At 41.9% G+C, this 18,241-nt stretch overlaps 1 protein-coding gene across 1 annotated transcript; it reads right to left on the reverse strand.

Moving 5' to 3' along the window:
- Nucleotides 1–6,754: 6,754 nt before the first annotated feature.
- LOC129694648 (interferon-induced protein with tetratricopeptide repeats 5-like) lies at nucleotides 6,755–17,451 on the reverse strand. Its single transcript, XM_055631379.1, is given in 3 exon segments — nucleotides 6,755–9,632; nucleotides 9,634–10,477; nucleotides 17,260–17,451. Coding segments are annotated over 3 exon segments (1,446 nt in total). The 5' UTR covers nucleotides 17,265–17,451; the 3' UTR covers nucleotides 6,755–9,035.
- Nucleotides 17,452–18,241: the final 790 nt, after the last annotated feature.

Genomic DNA, 18,241 nt, shown 5'->3' on the forward strand with positions numbered 1-18,241 from the left:
CATGTTACTGGTTACCCAAAGAACCCTACAGTTGTATTGTAGAAAGTATCCTAACTGGTTGCACCATGGCCTGGCATGACAAATCCCATGCAGCTGAATGGAGGAGGCTGCAGAGTTGTGGGTTCAGCCCAGTCCAACGTGAGCACCGTCATCCTTACCATCGAAAGCATCTACGTGAGGTGTTGCCTCAAGAAAGCAGCATCTGTCCACAAGGGTCCCCACATCTGGGCTATGCCAGTGTGGCTGTGTCCAGGTTCAGGAACAGCTTCATCCCTACAGCCATCAGGCTATTAAACACTACAACCTCCAAATAAACTCTGAATTACATGGACTTGTGGGCATTGGCTTTTTCTTTTTTCACTATTATTGTTTATTTGTTCTTATGTGTGTGTGTGTGTGTGTGTGTGTGTGTGTGTGTGTGTGTGTGTGTGTGTGTGTGTGTGTGTGTGTGTGTGTGTGTGTGTGTGTGTGTGTGTGTGTGTGTGTGTGTGTGTGTGTGTGTGTGTGTGTGTGTGTGTGTGTGTGTGTGTGTGTGTGTGTGTGTGTGTGTGTGTGTGTGTGTGTGTGTGTGTGTGTGTGTGTGTGTGTGTGTGTGTGTGTGTGTGTGTGTGTGTGTGTGTGTGTGTGTGTGTGTGTGTGTGTGTGTGTGTGTGTGTGTGTGTGTGTGTGTGTGTGTGTGTGTAAATATATATTTACAAAATATAAACATTAAAACCGTGCAGTGCATGTGTATAATATATATCTTGTTCTTGAGTAATGAGGAAGGGTTAGTTAGCAATCTTGTTGTACGTGCCCCCTTGGGCAAGAGTGACCATAATACGGTTGAGTTCTTCATTAGGATGGAGAGTGACATTGTTAATTCAGAAACAATGGTTCTGAACTTAAAGAAATGTAACTTTGAGGGTATGAGACGTGAATTGGCCAAGATTGACTGGCAATTAATTCTAAAAGGGCTGATGGTGGATATGCAATGGAAGACATTTAAAGACTGCATGGATGAACTACAAAAATTGTTCATCCCAGTTTGGCAAAAGAATAAATCAGGGAAGGTAGTACATCCATGGATAACAAGGGAAATCAGGGATAGTATCAAAGCGAAGGATGATGCGTACAAATTAGCCAGAAAAAGCAGCATACCGAAGGACTGGGAGAAATTCAAAGACCAGCAGAGGAGGACAAAGGGCTTAATTAGGAAAGGAAAAATAGATTACGAAAGAAAACTGGCAGGAAACATAAAAACTGACTGCAAAAGTTTTTATAGATATGTGAAAAGAAAGAGATTAGTTAAAAGAAATGTAGGTCCCTTGCAGTCAGAAACAGGTGAGTTGATCATGGGGAACAAGGATATGGCGGACCAATTGAATAACTACTTTGGTTCCGTCTTCACTAAGGAAGACATAAATAATTTGCCAGAAATAGCAGGGGACCGCGGGTCGAAGGAGTTGGAGGAATTGAGTGAAATCCAGGTTAGCCAGGAAGTGGTGTTGGGTAAATTGAATGGATTAAAGGCCGATAAATCCCCAGGGCCAGATAGGCTGCATCCCAGAGTACTTAAGGAAGTAGCTCCAGAAATAGTGGATGCATTAGTAATAATCTTTCAAAACTCTTTAGATTCTGGAGTAGTTCCAGAAGATTGGCGGGTAGCAAACGTAACCCCACTTTTTAAGAAGGGAGGGAGAAAGAAAATGGGGAATTACAGACCAGTTAGTCTAACATCGGTAGTGGGGAAACTGCTAGAGTCAGTTATTAAAGATGGGATAGCAGCACATTTGGAAAGTGGTGAAATCATTGGACAAAGTCAGCATGGATTTACGAAAGGTAAATCATGTCTGACGAATCTTATAGAATTTGTCGAGGATGTAACTAGTAGCGTGGATAGGGGAGAACCAGTGCATGTGGTGTATCTGGACTTCCAGAAGGCTTTCGACAAGGTCCCACATAAGAGTTTAGTATACAAACTTAAAGCACATGGCATTGGGGGTTCAGTATTGATGTTGATAGAGAACTGGCTGGCAAACAGGAAGCAAAGAGTAGGAGTAAACGGGTCCTTTTCACAATGGCAGGCAGTGACTAGTGGGGTACCGCAAGGCTCAGTGCTGGGACCCCAGCTATTTACAATATATATTAATGATCTGGATGAGGGAATTGAAGGCAATATCTCCAAGTTTGCGGATGACACTAAGCTGGGGGGCAGTGTTAGCTGTGAGGAGGATGCTAGGAGACTGCAAGGTGACTTGGATAGGCTGGGTGAGTGGGCAAATGTTTGGCAGATGCAGTATAATGTGGATAAATGTGAGGTTATCCATTTTGGTGGCAAAAACGGGAAAGCAGACTATTATCTAAATGGTGGCCGATTGGGAAAGGGGGAGATGCAGCGAGACCTGGGTGTCATGGTACACCAGTCATTGAAGGTAGGCATGCAGGTGCAGCAGGCAGTAAAGAAAGCGAATGGTATGTTAGCTTTCATTGCAAAAGGATTTGAGTATAGGAGCAGGGAGGTTCTACTGCAGTTGTACAGGGTCTTGGTGAGACCACACCTGGAGTATTGCGTACAGTTTTGGTCTCCAAATCTGAGGAAGGACATTATTGCCATAGAGGGAGTGAAGAGACGGTTCACCAGACTGATTCCTGGGATGTCAGGGCTGTCTTATGAAGAAAGACTGGATAGACTTGGTTTATACTCTCTAGAATTTAGGAGATTGAGAGGGGATCTTATAGAAACTTACAAAATTCTTAAGGGGTTGGACAGGCTAGATGCAGGAAGATTGTTCCCGATGTTGGGGAAGTCCAGGACAAGGGGTCACAGCTTAAGGATAAGGGGGAAATCCTTTAAAACCGAGATGAGAAGAACTTTTTTCACACAGAGAGTGGTGAATCTCTGGAACTCTCTGCCACAGAGGGTAGTTGAGGCCAGTTCATTGGCTATATTTAAGAGGGAGTTGGATGTGGCCCTTGTGGCTAAGGGGATCAGAGGGTATGGAGAGAAGGCAGGTACGGGATACTGAGTTGGATGATCAGCCATGATCATATTGAATGGCGGTGCAGGCTCGAAGGGCCGAATGGCCTACTCCTGCACCCAATATCTATGTTTCTATGTTTCATTATATTGTTTACAATGTACTATGTTAACATATTCTGTTGTACTGCTGCAAGTACGAATTTAATTGTTCTATCTGGGGCATATGATAAAAATACACTCTTGTCCTTTCTCATATCAACCATCGGGCGGGCAGAAGGAGCATGAGGTCCAACACTACTGGTTTCAGGAACAGCTACTTTCCCAATTCTTGAACCAATCTGCACAATCTGAATCCGACCCCAACTAAGGAACACTATGGACCTCTTGCGCTGCCATGGATTTGTTTTCCAATAGTGTTTTGCACTAATGTCTTTGATTTATTTTTCCTTCTTTTTCATTTTGCTATCTTGCAGAGTTTATGTATAATTTTATTTTTATTTATTTATTTTTTAAAATTTTATTTTTATTAGCAGTACAGTAAATCACATTAATACGTCACATATATCTTATTACATTATGTTGTACCACTTCATTTTTGAGCTTTAAAAAAGATAGAAATAAAAGAAGTAAGGAAAGTAAGCAAGAATCGTGAAGGTGCAGGAAAGTGTTCGGAAAAGAGAACCCCTTAGGGAAGGAATTAGAGAAGGAAGCAAAGAAAAGAAATAAGACCCTAGAAAGAAAAGAAAAAAAAAAGAAGAAAGAAAAATCAATCGCTCTATTGTAACACAAAACTCCGCAAAAAAGGATATACCAACCGTGTTTTTATTAAAAATTTATTTTATACCTCCCGTTTCCAGGTCTTGGTAGCCTTTATGTTATAACTTATTATTGCACCTTATGCTTGTAATAGTTCCTTAAATGCAGACCACGTCTTTTGGAAGTCATCTGCTTTGCCTGCTAGGAGGAGTCTCATCTCTTCCAAGTGTAATGTTTCGAACATGTTTGAAATCCACATTTTTATTGTAGGTATTTGAGCATTTTTCCAAAATTTAAGTATAAGCTTTTTTCCGATTATTAGCCCATAATTAAGTAAATTCTTTTGAAACATATTTAATTCTGGGTTACCTTCCGATATTCCAAAAATGATCCATTCTGCTCTGGGTAGTAGTTTTGTTTTAAACAATTTTGTGAAGATTTCAAATATTTAGTTCCAGAATTTTTCGATTTTTATACAGAAAACAAAAGAGTGCGCTATGTTAGCTTCTTGTACCTGACATTTATCACAAATGGGTGAGACATTGGGGAAAAGTTTATTTATTTTAGTTTTTGAATAATATAGTCTATGTAATGTTTTATATTGGATTAGAGTATGTCGTACGTTGATCGAGCATTTATGCACATATAATAAGTGTTTATCCCAGCTCTCTTTTGAAATTTTTATAGCTAATTCTTGTTCCCAGTCTCTTCTAATATTATCTGTTGTAGGTATTTCTATATTCAATATAATATTATATAAATATGATATTAGATTTGCTGATTCAGCCTTTATCTTCATGGCTTCATCTAATAAGTCTGGGGGCATATTATTATAGTCCTTTGTATATTTTTTCAGATAATCACGGATTTGAAGATATTTAAAATATTGATTATTTTTCAAGTTATATTTCAGTTGTAATTGTTGAAATGGTAATAATTTCCCTAATTCATACAGGTTTCCGAGCGTTTTGATCCCGTTCTTTCCCATTGTGTAAATGATTTATCTATAATTGAGGGTTTAAACGAAGGGTTATTGGCTATTGGCATTAGCAGAGATAGATTTCTTAATTTTAAGTTCTGTTTTATTTGTTTCCAAGTTCTAATTGTACTATGTATCATTGGATTTTTATTATAATGTTTGTTATTCAAATTCGTTGGTGAGAGGAGAGTCGCTCCTGTATTATCAGGAGCGCAGTCCTCTCTCTCCATTATAATCCAGTCCACCTGCTGGGCAGAGTTGTCCAGCAGGTGAATCATATTTTTAATATTTACCGCCCAATTATAGTACATAAAGTTAGGGAGCGCTAGACCACCCATCTCTTTTGGTTTACTGAGGTGTGCTCTTTGTATTCTGTGGGATTTATAATCCCATATAAAGTTTGTGATGTGTGAGTCTAATTTTTTGAAAAAAAATGTTGGAAGATATATTGGAATTGATTGAAATAAATAAAGGATTTGTGGTAAAAAAATCATTTTTATAGCATTTATTCGACCTATTAAAGACATCGGCAGCGTTTTCCAGAATTTGTTTAATTTCTTAAGTAAGGGGCTATAATTAGCATTAAACATACCGTGATAATTTCTAGTGATTTCAATTCCTAAGTATTTAAATTTTTCTGTAGCTATTTTAAAGGGGAATTTCAAAAGATGTGTTTAGTCTTTTGGTTTTATTGACATAATTTCACTTTTGTTCCAGTTTATTCTGTATCCTGAGAAAGATCCGAAATCCTTGATTAGGTTTAATATGTTTGGTATACTGATTTGGGGTTTTGTGATATATAGTAATACATCGTCTGCGTATAAGGATATTTTGTTATTTGAATATTTTGTATTATACCCATAGATGTCAGGATGTGTTCTAATTTTATCAGCTAAAGGTTCAATTACCAGAGCGAATAATAGCGGTGATAATGAACACCCTTGTCTATTACCCCTTGTTAATTGGAATTTCATAGATAATATATTATTAGTTAATATTCTAGCCGTGGGTTTGTTATATAATAATTTTATCCATGCGATGAAGCTCTCTCCCATTTGAAAATTTTGCAATACTTTAAACATATAATCCCATTCTACTTGATCAAACGCTTTTTCTGCGTCCAATGAAATGATAGATAACTCTTGTTCTTGAGATTTGTGAGAGTGCATTATGTTAAGCAGACGTCTCAGGTTATTAAATGAGTGTCTCTTAGGTATAAATCCCGTCTGATCCTTATTTATTAATTTACTGACATATTGACTTAGTCTTCTAGCTAGTATTTTCGCTAATATTTTTTGATCAGTATTTAACAAAGCAATAGCTCTGTATGATCCTGGTTCTTCTATATCTTTATCTTTTTTAAGTATTAGTGTGATCGTTGATTCTGCTAGTGTTTCAGGTAATGTTTGATCTTTAAAAGCAAATGTATACATTTTCTGTAAACGTGGGGTCACTGTATCGTAAAAACATTTATAAAATTCCTTACTGAATCCGTCTGGTCCTGGTGTTTTTCCATTCTTAAGTGTGTTTATTGTGTCTTCTATTTCCTTAGCTGTAATTTGTGCTCCCAGTTCCTCTTGTTCTTTCAATTCTAATTTTGGGAGGTTACAATCGTTCAAAAATTCTAAAGCTTTGTTATTGTCTATTAGCGTTTTCGATGTGTATAAGTTCATATAATATTGAGCAAATCTTTTATTGATATCCTTAGGTAGTGTTAATAATTCCCCTCTATCTGATTTAATCTTTAAAATTGCATGATCTTTTTCCCGTTTTTTCAGATTGCGGGCCAAAAGTTTATGGGGTTTATCCCCAAATTCAAAACATTCTTGTTTGGTAATTTGGAATAATCTTATAAACTTCTCTGATAGTAATTTATTTAGCTTAAATTTCAGAATTAAAATTTTATTATGTTTATCCATAGTTGGATCTTTAGCGTTATCTATATCTAATTGTCTGATTTGTTCTTCTAATTGTCTTTGTTCATTTTTATTCTTTTTGTTTTGAAAAGCTTGATACGAGATAATGACTCCTCTAATAAATGCTTTGAAGGATTCCCTAATTCCTCTAATAAAGTAGGCGAAATATCTGGTGTATCATTTATCTCAAAAAATAGATCCATTTGTTTTTTTAGATATATACTCCCTTGTGGGTCTTTCAAAATTTGCGAGTTACACCTCCAGAACGATTTGTTCGTAGAGATTCCTTCCAGTTTTAAAACAAAAGATAGCGGGGAATAAACTGAAATCGTATTGGTGTGGTATTTTGGGTTAAGAGTACAAGGGATTAGTTTTGAATCCATTAGGAAATAGTCTATACGTGAGTATGTTTTATACACCATTGAATAAAACGAGTATTCCCTTCCAGTCGGGTTCGCGATCCTCCAAATGTCTGCTATATTTGTATTTTTTATATATGTATTTAAGAGTTCACTAGTTTTAGATTTCATATTACCTCTTTGTTTTTGCGTCGATTTATCTAAATACGGATCTAAAGAACAGTTGAAGTCTCCTCCATTTATAACATTTTGATAGTTAGATTCTGCGATTTTATTCAGAATTTTATTAAAAAATTGAGGGTTGTCAAAATTGGGCGCATATATGTTTACCAAGGTGATTGGCGTAGCATAAATCTCTCCTGTGACTATAAGGTATCTCCCTTCCTTATCTGATATAATATTCTTTGATTTGAATGGTATTCCTTTGTGAATAATAATTGCGGTGCCTCTGGATTTCGATGTGTATGAGGAGTGAAATGTTTGGCCTATCCATTTCGCCCTCAATCTCATCTGGTCTTGATGTTTAAGGTGGGTTTCTTGTAGAAAAGAAATGTCCGCGTTATATGATTTCAACTGAGCTAGAATTTTGCCCCTTTTAATTGGTTCATTAATACCCCTTATATTCCAGCTACATAATGTGATTCCACCCATTTGCAGAGTTTATGTATAATTTAAGGTGTTTGGGTGTTGTCTGAGTTTGTGTGCCTGTGATGCTGCTGATTGCAAACTTTTCATCGTACCTGGACCTCACTGTAATTGTGCATTTGACAATAAACTGGAGTTGATTTGATGGGGGACTTACTACAGAAGAGGAGATAAGGCCAGCATAGATCCGTCATGGTCATTTGGAATGATGGAGCAGGTCAGAAGGGCCAGGTTTCCATTCCTGCTCTGAGTTTCATGTATTTTTGTGTTCTACTATTGCACTTCTTTCAATTATTCACAACTAGTTATGCCGTGCGTAAGAAGTGGAGAATGCTGGAAACAATCAGGTCAGGCAGCAGGAATGGAGCAAGAATTAGAAATAAATTGCTTCTAATATAAATATGCGGGGCACGTTTTTTACATAAAGGGTTGAACGATTCAATAATTCAATGATACTTTATTGTCACATGTACTTGGGTGCAGTGAAATTCTTTATTTTGCATACAATACACAAAGTACACAAAGAGTCGCCACGTTTCTGGTCAAAGTTACAGAGTATAAAGTATTATAGTCATTATAGTACAAAGTATTACAGGAATGCCATCTGGCTATATCCACACTGTTGGGGATGGCCACGTGGAAGGGTTCATCTTTCCATTAATCACTTCCAATTTCTGGTTCCATTACCAATCCATTGGTATTTTCAAATTGGATTAGAGTTTTGTAGCTACATTGTCCTTGATTAATTATTATGCCTGATAATGTCAACTTGAATCTTTCCTTTATCAATAATATCATCTCTTGAAATCCCATTAATTATCCTGGTACCCTCCCCTCCCCAACAGACCCCCTCCCCAGCCTTTCCTCCGTCACTCCCTGTAGCAGGATGCACACTTTAAGGATCTGTTCTTTGTTTTCCTTCGATTTGGTTGTGGCAGAACCAATCTCTGATTTGAAGCTTTAATTAATAGACATGTCAATGTAGGACATCTTATAATGATCCTGAAAATTAAATCATGCCAAAGTTATAATTGTGCATTGAGAAACAAGAAAAAATAAAGAGTAAATGATTAAAGTGAAAGACTTAGATGAGGAAACTTGCCAGGACCATCAATGATATCTGGTTCCACGTGCTTCAATTTACCAATTCCCATCTTTCCACACTAAACACAAATTCCACACTTACACAACTAAATTCCATTTGATTGGTTTGCTTGAGGTGTTATTATTTTTTAAATAGAATAATTTTTTTTTTATTGTTTAAGTGAAACACAAGATCATTTTTGAAAACTTCACACACATAAGTAGAGCCTTCATTCAAAGAAGATGCTATCAGAATATAATCAGTAAAACACACACATCACCAAACCTCTCCTTAGATCAGATGAAATTGGTGCATATTATAAGCATCCTTGTGGTGCTCAATCACTAAGACGTAATTCTGAAAGAGCACTCAGATATTCTTCATTCTCATGATCAATCTTCAAGGCCTTTTCAAAGTATTCAATAGCCTTGGACTTGTTCCCATCCATCTTATACATTAACCCTCTCACACCAAGAGCTCTGCTGTCATGTGGAGCATAGCGAAGTTTTTTATCTGCCCACTTCTCCAATTTTTTCTTACACTGTTTCCGTTCTCCTGAATCATATTCAATCTTCACCCCTTTCAGAAATAGGCTGATGGCACTTGATTCTGATCCTTTCTGATAGAATTCAAATGACCCAGCCCCTAAACATATCTGCTGTTCATTTTCTGGACGGATGTCCTCCAATTTCATCAGATTATTGTAGATCTCCTCAGCCTTAGAATACTCTGCATTTATTATGTAAATCTTGGCTAAGTCCAGCATTGGTTTAATAGCTGTCTTTGGACGGCACTCAGAGGCTTTTCCAAAGTGATATATACATAGACTGATCAACTCAGTTTGCTGCTGAGTTGCGGGGCTGCGAGGATTTATATTACCAAGGTTGTTCAGTTTAATATTATAACATATTCCAATTTGGTGGTGTGTGTAAGCACGAGTGTGGAGTTAATTCTAACGCCTGCTTGAATAGATTGATTGCTTTCTCCACTGCTCCTTCCTTTCTGTAAAATCTTGCCGAATAACGAAGCACATATGGATTCTTACTGCACTTCTGCAATGCTTGCTCAACTAATTTATTTGCTTCTTCACTTTTCCTGAATCCTTTCAATTTTAAGGCCAGCAGCACCATGGCCATTGAATCATCTGGATCTAGCTCCAGTACACGCCGCAGATACTTCACTGACTGATTCCGTTCACGACTCTCTGGGGTTCCAGAAAATGCTTCCAGACGGGACAGAACAGTTGCTTTGCCCATGATCCACTCCGTGTTATTGGGATCTTCCTCCAGAGCTTTCTCAAAACATTTCATAGCCTCCTCATAGTATTGAGCTGCCGAGCTCAACAATGACCACCCCTTCTCCCCATACACTTCAGGTATCATTGCTGTATAGCGAGGACCATCAGTGAGTGGTTTACAGATCATCTCCAGCTTGTCGAGGTAGGACTGGGCCTTGTCCAGTTGTCCCATGTGGTAATGCACCCAGGCATAGTTTCCATAGGTGATGATGCTGTTTCTTTCAAATGCATCTTTGTGGTTCTCCCTCAGAATCTTTTCAGCTTCCTTTAAGTTTTGAATAGCTTCCTCACTGTTGCCTTGCAGGCAGTTTACAAAAGCGAGTTGGTTGTAGGATGCAGCTTGATATTTATCTGCAAAGATTATGGCATCTTGTAATCTGTACACCATATCATCCAGGTCAATGGTCTCCTTCTGTGGGCTCCACGTGAAGTGACACTGAAGCTGATCGAGCTTCTCTTTCAACAAATCTCCCATTCTGCTGCTGCAAGAGAAGAAAATTCATCAAATTCCATGTCAGACCACGTGAAGCAGGTCTGTCCCTCAATCTCACAAATATAGTGCATTCAGAAAGTATTCAGACCCCTTCACTTTTTCCACATTTTGTTACGTTACAGCCTTATTATAAAATGGATTCAATTATTATTTTTTATCATCAATCTTGTAACAAAACCCCGTAATAAATAAACGAAAACACGTGTTTAGAAATTTTTGCAAAGTAATTAAAAATAAGTAACTGAAATATCACATTTACATAAGTATTCAGACCCTTTACTTAGTGCTTTGTTGAAGCATCTTCGGCTGCGATTACAGCCTTCAAGTCTTCTTGGGTATAATAATAATAATAATAACAAATTTTATTTTCGGGCGCCTTTCAAAGTCTCAAGGACACCTTACAGAAATTAACAGAAGAGAAAAAAACATAGTCGTAGTAAAATAAATAATAAGGACATCACCAATACACAAATTAAAGACAGAAATCGCTCCAAAGACAAAAAATCAAAAAACACAATGTGAAGAGAGAGCAGCGGCAGCTAAAGCGCGCCAGCGTCCACTCTCCCTTCTGATAGCCATCTTGGACACAGACTAACATGTTAACTTACACACAAAAAAAATCATCCCCCCCACAGTGGATACCACTGTGGGGAAGACACAATGTCCAGTCCCCATCCCCAGTTCACCCAAAGTCAGGCCTATTGAGGCCACCGCTAATGCCTCTACGGAGGCCCGATGTTCCTGGCCATTCTGGCCGGGTGGTGCGCCAGCATCGTGAGAGTTCTCACAGCGGCTGGGCCACCTGGAACGGCCACTTCCTAGCTGGGGACCGCGGCTTCCGAAGCCGACAAGGCCGCGCCGGGTTGGAGCTCCCAGGCTCCCGATGTTAGAGTCGGCGCCGCCCGCTCCGCTCCGCAGACCCGCAACCCGGAGGGGTTGATCTCGGCGGTCACAGCTCACCGGAGCTCCAGCGCGTCGATCCAGCGCGGCGACACAGGCAAGGCATCGCCCACTCCGCTCCTCGATAGCGCTCCAGCGCTGTGCCGCCAACGAAGCCGAGGTGCTGTGCGGTCCCCGCCAGGAAACGGCGCTCCACGCCCGCTGGTAGGCCACGAGGACGGGTCGACGGGGCAACCCGGAGAAAAAGCTGCCTCACCGACCCGGTAGGGACCTAGAAGTATAATTACCTCCTTCCCCCCACATTAAAAAGTCCATTTCTCCAACAGACGAAGCACAAGACTTACTAAAAACTTCAAAATAAAAATAATTAAACGGACGGACTGGTTAGCAGCCGTTCCCCAAGATGGCTCCTACACAGACGTATGACACGACAAGCTTGGCACACTTGTATTTGGGTAATTTTTACTATTCTTCTCTGCTGATCCTATCAAGCTCTCTCAGGGGCATCAATGAACAACTATTTTCAGGTCCCTCGAGAGATGTTAGATCGGGTTCAAGTCTGGGCTCTGGCTGGGCCACTCAAGGACATTCACAGACTTATCACTAAACCACTCCTGCGTTGTCTTGGCTGTGTGCTTAGAGTTGTTGTCCTGGCGGATGGTGAACCTCCGACCCAGTCTGAGGTCCAGAACGCTCTGGGTTTTCATCAAGGATCTCTCTGTACTTTGCTCCGTTCATCTTTCCCTCGATCCTGACTAGTCTCTCAGTTCCTGCCACTGAAAAACATCCCCACAGCATGATGCTGCCACCACCATGCTTCACCATAGGTAAGGTATTGTCCAGGTGATGAGCGGTGCCTGGTTTCCTCCAGACGTGACCCTTGGCATTCAGGCCAAAGCATTCAATCTTGGTTTCATCAGACCAGAGAATCTTGTTTCTCAAGCCTTTTGGCAAACTCCAAGCGGGCTGTCATGTGCCTTTCACTGAGGGGTGGCTTCCATCTGGCCACTCTACCATGAAGGCCTGATCGGTGGAGTGCTGCAGATATAGTTGTCCTTCTGGTAATTTCTCCCATCTCCACAGAGGAACTCTGGAGCTCTGTCAGAGTGACCATTGGGTTCTTGATCACCTCCCTGACCCGCGATTGCTCAGTTTGTCCGGGCGGCCAGCTCTATGAAGAGTCCTGGTGGTTCCAAAGTTCTTCCATTTATGAATGATGGAGGCCACTGTGCTCTTCGGGACCTGCACTGCTGCAAAAATTGATGGCAATGACATATTTTGGAAGGGAGATGAGGTCCTGCAATTTGGGGAGTTGGGTAGTAGGTTAAGTGTAGGACCTCCAGGTTGTCCAGGATCCCCCTCTCACCGTATAGCCATGCCGTAGTGTTGGACATTTCCATCCTGGGAAAAAGGTTCTGTCTACACCATCCATGTTGTAACCTCAAATTGCTACCCATACCACGTGCTAATGAGGCAAGAAATAGAAAGATAGTACAGTTCAATACATGGCTAAGGAGCTTGTGCAGGAGGGAGTGCGTCAGGTATATTCATCATTGGGCTCCCTTTAAGGGTGGGTGAGACCCATACAAGAAGGATTAGTTTCTCCTGAACTGGTAGGAACCCAATATCTCATAGGAAATTATTCTAGTGCTACTCGATGGAATTTAAACTCGAGTGTCGGTGAGGTGGGAAATGGAGCAGCAGGTCAGCAAGTGGAGAGACTAATGGGAAGATGGAGGTTATGAAAAGTTAGTCCCAAAGAAAGGACAATCAGGGACAGGTTAATGAACATGGTGAGGCTGAGGGGCTGAGCTGAGTTTATTTCAATGCAAGTAGTATTTTGGAAATAGACGTTGAACTTAGAGCCTGTATCAGCCTGGAGCCTGTATAGAACGATGATGTTGTGACCATTACAACATTATAGTCACTTGGTTGTGAAAGGGACAGGACTGGCAGTTTAATACTTCAAGGTTTTGATGTTTTAGACATGATAGAGAGGGAGGTAAAGGAGGTGGAGGAGATGCACTACTAATAAGGTAGAATGTCACAGCTGTACACAGGGAGGACCCATTGGAGAATACATCCACTGGGGAAATGTGGTTGAGGTAAACAATAAGGAAGGTGCAGTCATTATGATGGGATAGTACTATAGGCATCCTGATCACCGGGGGGTAGAGGAACAGATTTGTAGACATATTGTACAAAGGTTTAAATGTAAGGTTGGTGTCATAGTGGGTGGCTTTAACTTCCCCAACATTGCCTGCTGCTAACAGTGCAAGAGTAACTGCAACAGTACATCCTGCCTGTATCAGGGGAACCAGAATAGCATGCGGTACTTCAAATGTAGCTTCACCAAAGTCCCATAGAGCTCATTTGGTACCAAAGTACTCATTCAGTACCTTGCCTACATCCACAAATTCCCTCCTTTATGCTTGAACGTTTTGGTCCATATCCCTCTAAACCTTTCCTATCTATCCTATACAATAAAGACAAGAGGGTAATTAAGGAGAAGGTAAGACTGCACAAGGATAAGAGGAATATTACGCTTGTCATCAGAGGATGACGGAGTCTGAGGAGGAATCTTTACGTTTAACTCCCAGAAAGTGGCAACGTAGGTGGATAGCATGGTCAAAGTCTTCATCAGTCATGGCATCTTCTATCTATCTTCTATCTATCGATATTCTATTATTTCTATATACATAATGAAAACTCTCATCATGTCCTCTTCTGGTTTGTGTTGTTTCTACAGTTGAGCAAAAACTGTTCCCGATAGCGCTACGATTCATCGCCACCTTAATCGCCATTCTCCCGCGCTGTGTGCACAAAGTTTTGTTCCGATCGGTGGAATATTACAAAAGTCTTTAAGGTTTAAAAATTGTAAAAACTGCGCATGTGCAGATTGGTCTCATCTTCTGTCAGCAGTTTGGTCTTCTCTCCTGTCATTCACCGGGATGGCGACGCCCCTTCTGGTGCCCGCTGTCAATCACTGGCAGCGAGGTGAACAAAGCTGTAGGAGCAGAGTGAGCAGAGTGTGGAGAGTGAGTGGGGGCTGCGTCTGTGGGGACCACCATGATGAGCCAGGAGACATTGAGTGGATCCGGGAGCCGCTGCATGAGGCTGGGGCCGTGAGCCGTCCCCATCCCAAGCTGCCTGAAGCCGATGGGTAGCGGCAGTGGTAGGCCAGGGCAGCGACAGGCCACGGCAGCGGAAGGCCACAGTAGAGCTTCTCTCCGCCCCCCAATAGCGGCCCTCAACAGGCCCGTCAGAAGCCGTTGCCGATCCCAGCTGCAGACCATTCGGCCCACAATGTCCGTACTAGTCCTTTGGAAACCAGTCCCTCCAGCCCACAAAACATGTACCAGCCCTCCAGAAAGCCAGTCCCGCCCCTAGCTGCAGGACTCTCCCCCCCACCCATCGGCCCCTATCTGAACCATCCCCTCAGTGGTCTACAGGATGCTCCCCACCTGAAGCCGTCCCCGTCCCAAGCTGTAGAACATTCTCCGCCCACCGCCACACAACAGACCTGCATGAAGCCGTTCCCCTCCCCCAGCTGCACGATGTTCTCCCCACCCACCGGCCCCTGACACCACATGCCTGAATCCGTCTCCCTCCCCCACTGCAGGACTCTTCCCCCCACCAGCCCCCTCCTGAAGCCATACCCTCCCCAGGCTGCCGGCGCTTGCCCCCACCCTACCGGCCATCGACAGCCCCCCCCTCAAGCCGTCCCCCCCCCCCAGCTGCAAGATGCCCTCCCACCCCCCCAGGCCCCCGACAGCCCCCACAAGAGGCAGTGCCAGCGATAGGGATCGGCAGCGGCAGCAGCAAGCCATGGCAGCAGCAGGGGTAGGCAGCGGCAGCGGTTGGCTGTGGCAGAGGTAGTCCATGGCAGTGACAGGGGTAGGCAGCGGTTGGCCACGACAGCACTACATGGCCTCCGACAGACCCTGCCTGAAGCTGTCCCCCTCCCCCGGCTGCAGAACACAACAAGAGACTCAACATGAACTCATCTTTAATGTTTAACTTGTTGTTATATTTTATGTGCTATTCACATTTTAAGCTTTAATACTTCCCTTTTCCACTTGCTGTGCCCATCAGCAGCACCTGCGCTGTAATACCTGCGTGTTCTATGTCACAATGGGAACCCAATGGGAGGAAATGGCTGCGCTGCTCGAGAGCCACTAACTGTGGATGGGGGGGTTGAGGGGGGATGGAGTGAGTGTGTGGGTGGGAAGGGCAAGGGGCAGAGTTGGAGGGGGGCGGGTGAGGGGAGGAGGGGGCATCAGAGGCATCGCAACCCGTCAGCCACTCATGTGTAGTTGGGGTCCATGCGTGAGTGGTGGAATATTGTGTTGGGGACCAGGAATCCCATGTGACAATGGGACCCAAATGGTCCCTCTTAGTCTTGTTGAATATCAAAGTCAGGAAGTCATGTTACAACTTTGTAAAACTTTGGTTAGGCTGCATTAGAAGCATTATTGCTATTCTGTTTCCGTCATTACAGGAAGGATGTTGAGGCTTTGGACAGGGTGCAGAAGGGGTTTACATGCAGGTTGCCAAGATTTGATGGTATTAGCTGCAGACTTTGGACAAAACTGGATTTTTCTCTGGAATGCAGGAGGCTGAGGGCTGACGATAGAAGTTAAAAAAATTATCAGGTATACAGTAGATAAGGTAAATAGTCAGAACCATTGGCCCAGGGTGGAAATACCAAATCCTGGAGGGCACAGCTATGATGTGAGGGGAAGAATGTTTAAAGGAGATGTAAGGTCTGGTTTATATACAGAGAGTAGTCGGTGCCTGCAATATACCAGGGCTGGTGATGGAAGCAGATATGATAGTGGCATTTCAGAGGTTTTTTGATAGACCTGTGAATATGTAGGGAATGTGGAGATATGGAGCATGTGCAGAAAAAGGAATTGGTTTAGAGTTTAGACCTATAGCATGGAAACAGAACCTTCAGCTCACTACATCCACGCCAAACATCGATCATCCTTGCACACTGTTATCCTACATTCGCATCCACTGCCTACACACCAGGAGCAATTTACAGGGCCCAATTAACCTGCAAACCCGCACATCTTTGGTGATGTGGGAGGAAACCTCTGGCACTGTGAGGCAGCAGCTCTACCAGCTGCACCACTGTGCTGTTCTAAGCAGTGCTGCCTTCTCTGAGGCATTTACTCTGAGCATAGTTTAAGTAGGCATCATGTTTGGCACATACATCGTGGGCTGAAATTCCTGTTACTGTGATGTACTGTTCTATGTCAATGTCTATAACAAAGACAGTAAAAACCTGGAATTACTCAGCAGGTGAAGCAGTATCTAAGGAGGTAGAAACTTGCAATTACTCAGGTATCAAGAATGGATTAATGTTTCTGTTTCAATGTACACTAAAATTAATTGTTCACTCTGTTCAATAATGTTACATTTTCTTACAATTGTAATACTCAGCAAAATTTCGACAAAAGCAGCAGAATTTTAATAATGAGAGCAAACTTCCATTTCATAGGAAAAACATACTAGAAATCAAATCTCTTTCCCGAGAAGTACAGTATAAATTCAACCAGCAAATTAACCTCAATCAACAATTAGGAATGGTTCAGATAATCTAATATTCTTCTTCTTCACCTTGATCCTCAATGACAATGACAATAAAACTCTTGACTCTCAAACGTGCGAATGAGTGGTGTGGACTCGGAGGGCCAAAGGGCCTGTTTCCATATTGTATCTCTAAACGAAACTACCGTGCCAGCCGATGTTACCATTCTGAGTTGTTCAAATGAATTGCAATTTGATCCACTAATTTTCAGTAAACCATATTCTCATTAATAATCTGCAGGTAAATCTAGACACAGTAGGAATGTTCCTTACCTCATTATGTTGCTGGGATGGAAAACACTTTGTATTCCTTTCTCAGCTGGTGCAGTGCATTCACAGGTTGAATCAATCTAAAAGTGTTCTGAATGTTATGCCTGACAGTTCCTTTATAGTTTCACCTATTTCCTGATTGGGAATAGAAAATGAAACTCAGATTGTAATGACAATGCTGAATAAATATAGATAACATTGCAAATCCACCCAGATACCTTTATAAACAACACCTGAACAACACAAGGTTTAATGTAGCATTCAAGGTCCGAGCATTGAGGGTCTAAGAGCCAGGAAGGGTTCCTTGTTTTTGCACATGAGGTGGGGGGATTTAAAATGGACATGAGGGGAAACGGTTTCACATAGAGGATGGTGCATATATTGAACAATCGGCCAGAGGATGAGGTGGCTACACTTATGACATTTAAAAGGCACTTGGGCAGTACATGAGTAGGAAGGATTTGGAGGGATATGGGCCAGTGTCCTCAAGTGGGACTAGCTCTGTTGGGCAATTTGGTCAGCATGGATGAATTGGGCAGAAGAGCCTATTTCAATACTGTACACTAACACTATACTAATACTATGACTCTAGACAGGAAATAGGGTCTAAAGAAAGGTCTTGAACTGAAACATCATCCATTCCTTCTCTCCAGAGACGCTGCCTGAGTTACTCCAGTAATTTGTGCCTTTCTTCGGTTTAAAGCAGCATCTGCAGTTCCTTACTACATAGTGAATTTACACATGTTGTGACACGACAAGCAGTCCTCTGCAGGAGTCTTTGGCTTTAGAAGGAGTTGCAATTCACCTGGGCTGGATTGAACTAAGTGGAAGGAGAACTAGGGCTGGGTGCAGTGCCTGAAGCTGATAAGATGTATGAGGTTAGAGGATGGTGTGAGGGAAATTCTGGAATGCCATAAGTGTCTGAAATATTAAGCTCCATCCCCAGAGACAACACAATATGTGCTCAAGAAAACTCAGGAGGAGA

This window comes from Leucoraja erinacea, unplaced genomic scaffold, assembly GCF_028641065.1.
Source record: "Leucoraja erinacea ecotype New England unplaced genomic scaffold, Leri_hhj_1 Leri_745S, whole genome shotgun sequence".
Classification (NCBI taxonomy): domain Eukaryota; kingdom Metazoa; phylum Chordata; class Chondrichthyes; order Rajiformes; family Rajidae; genus Leucoraja; species Leucoraja erinaceus.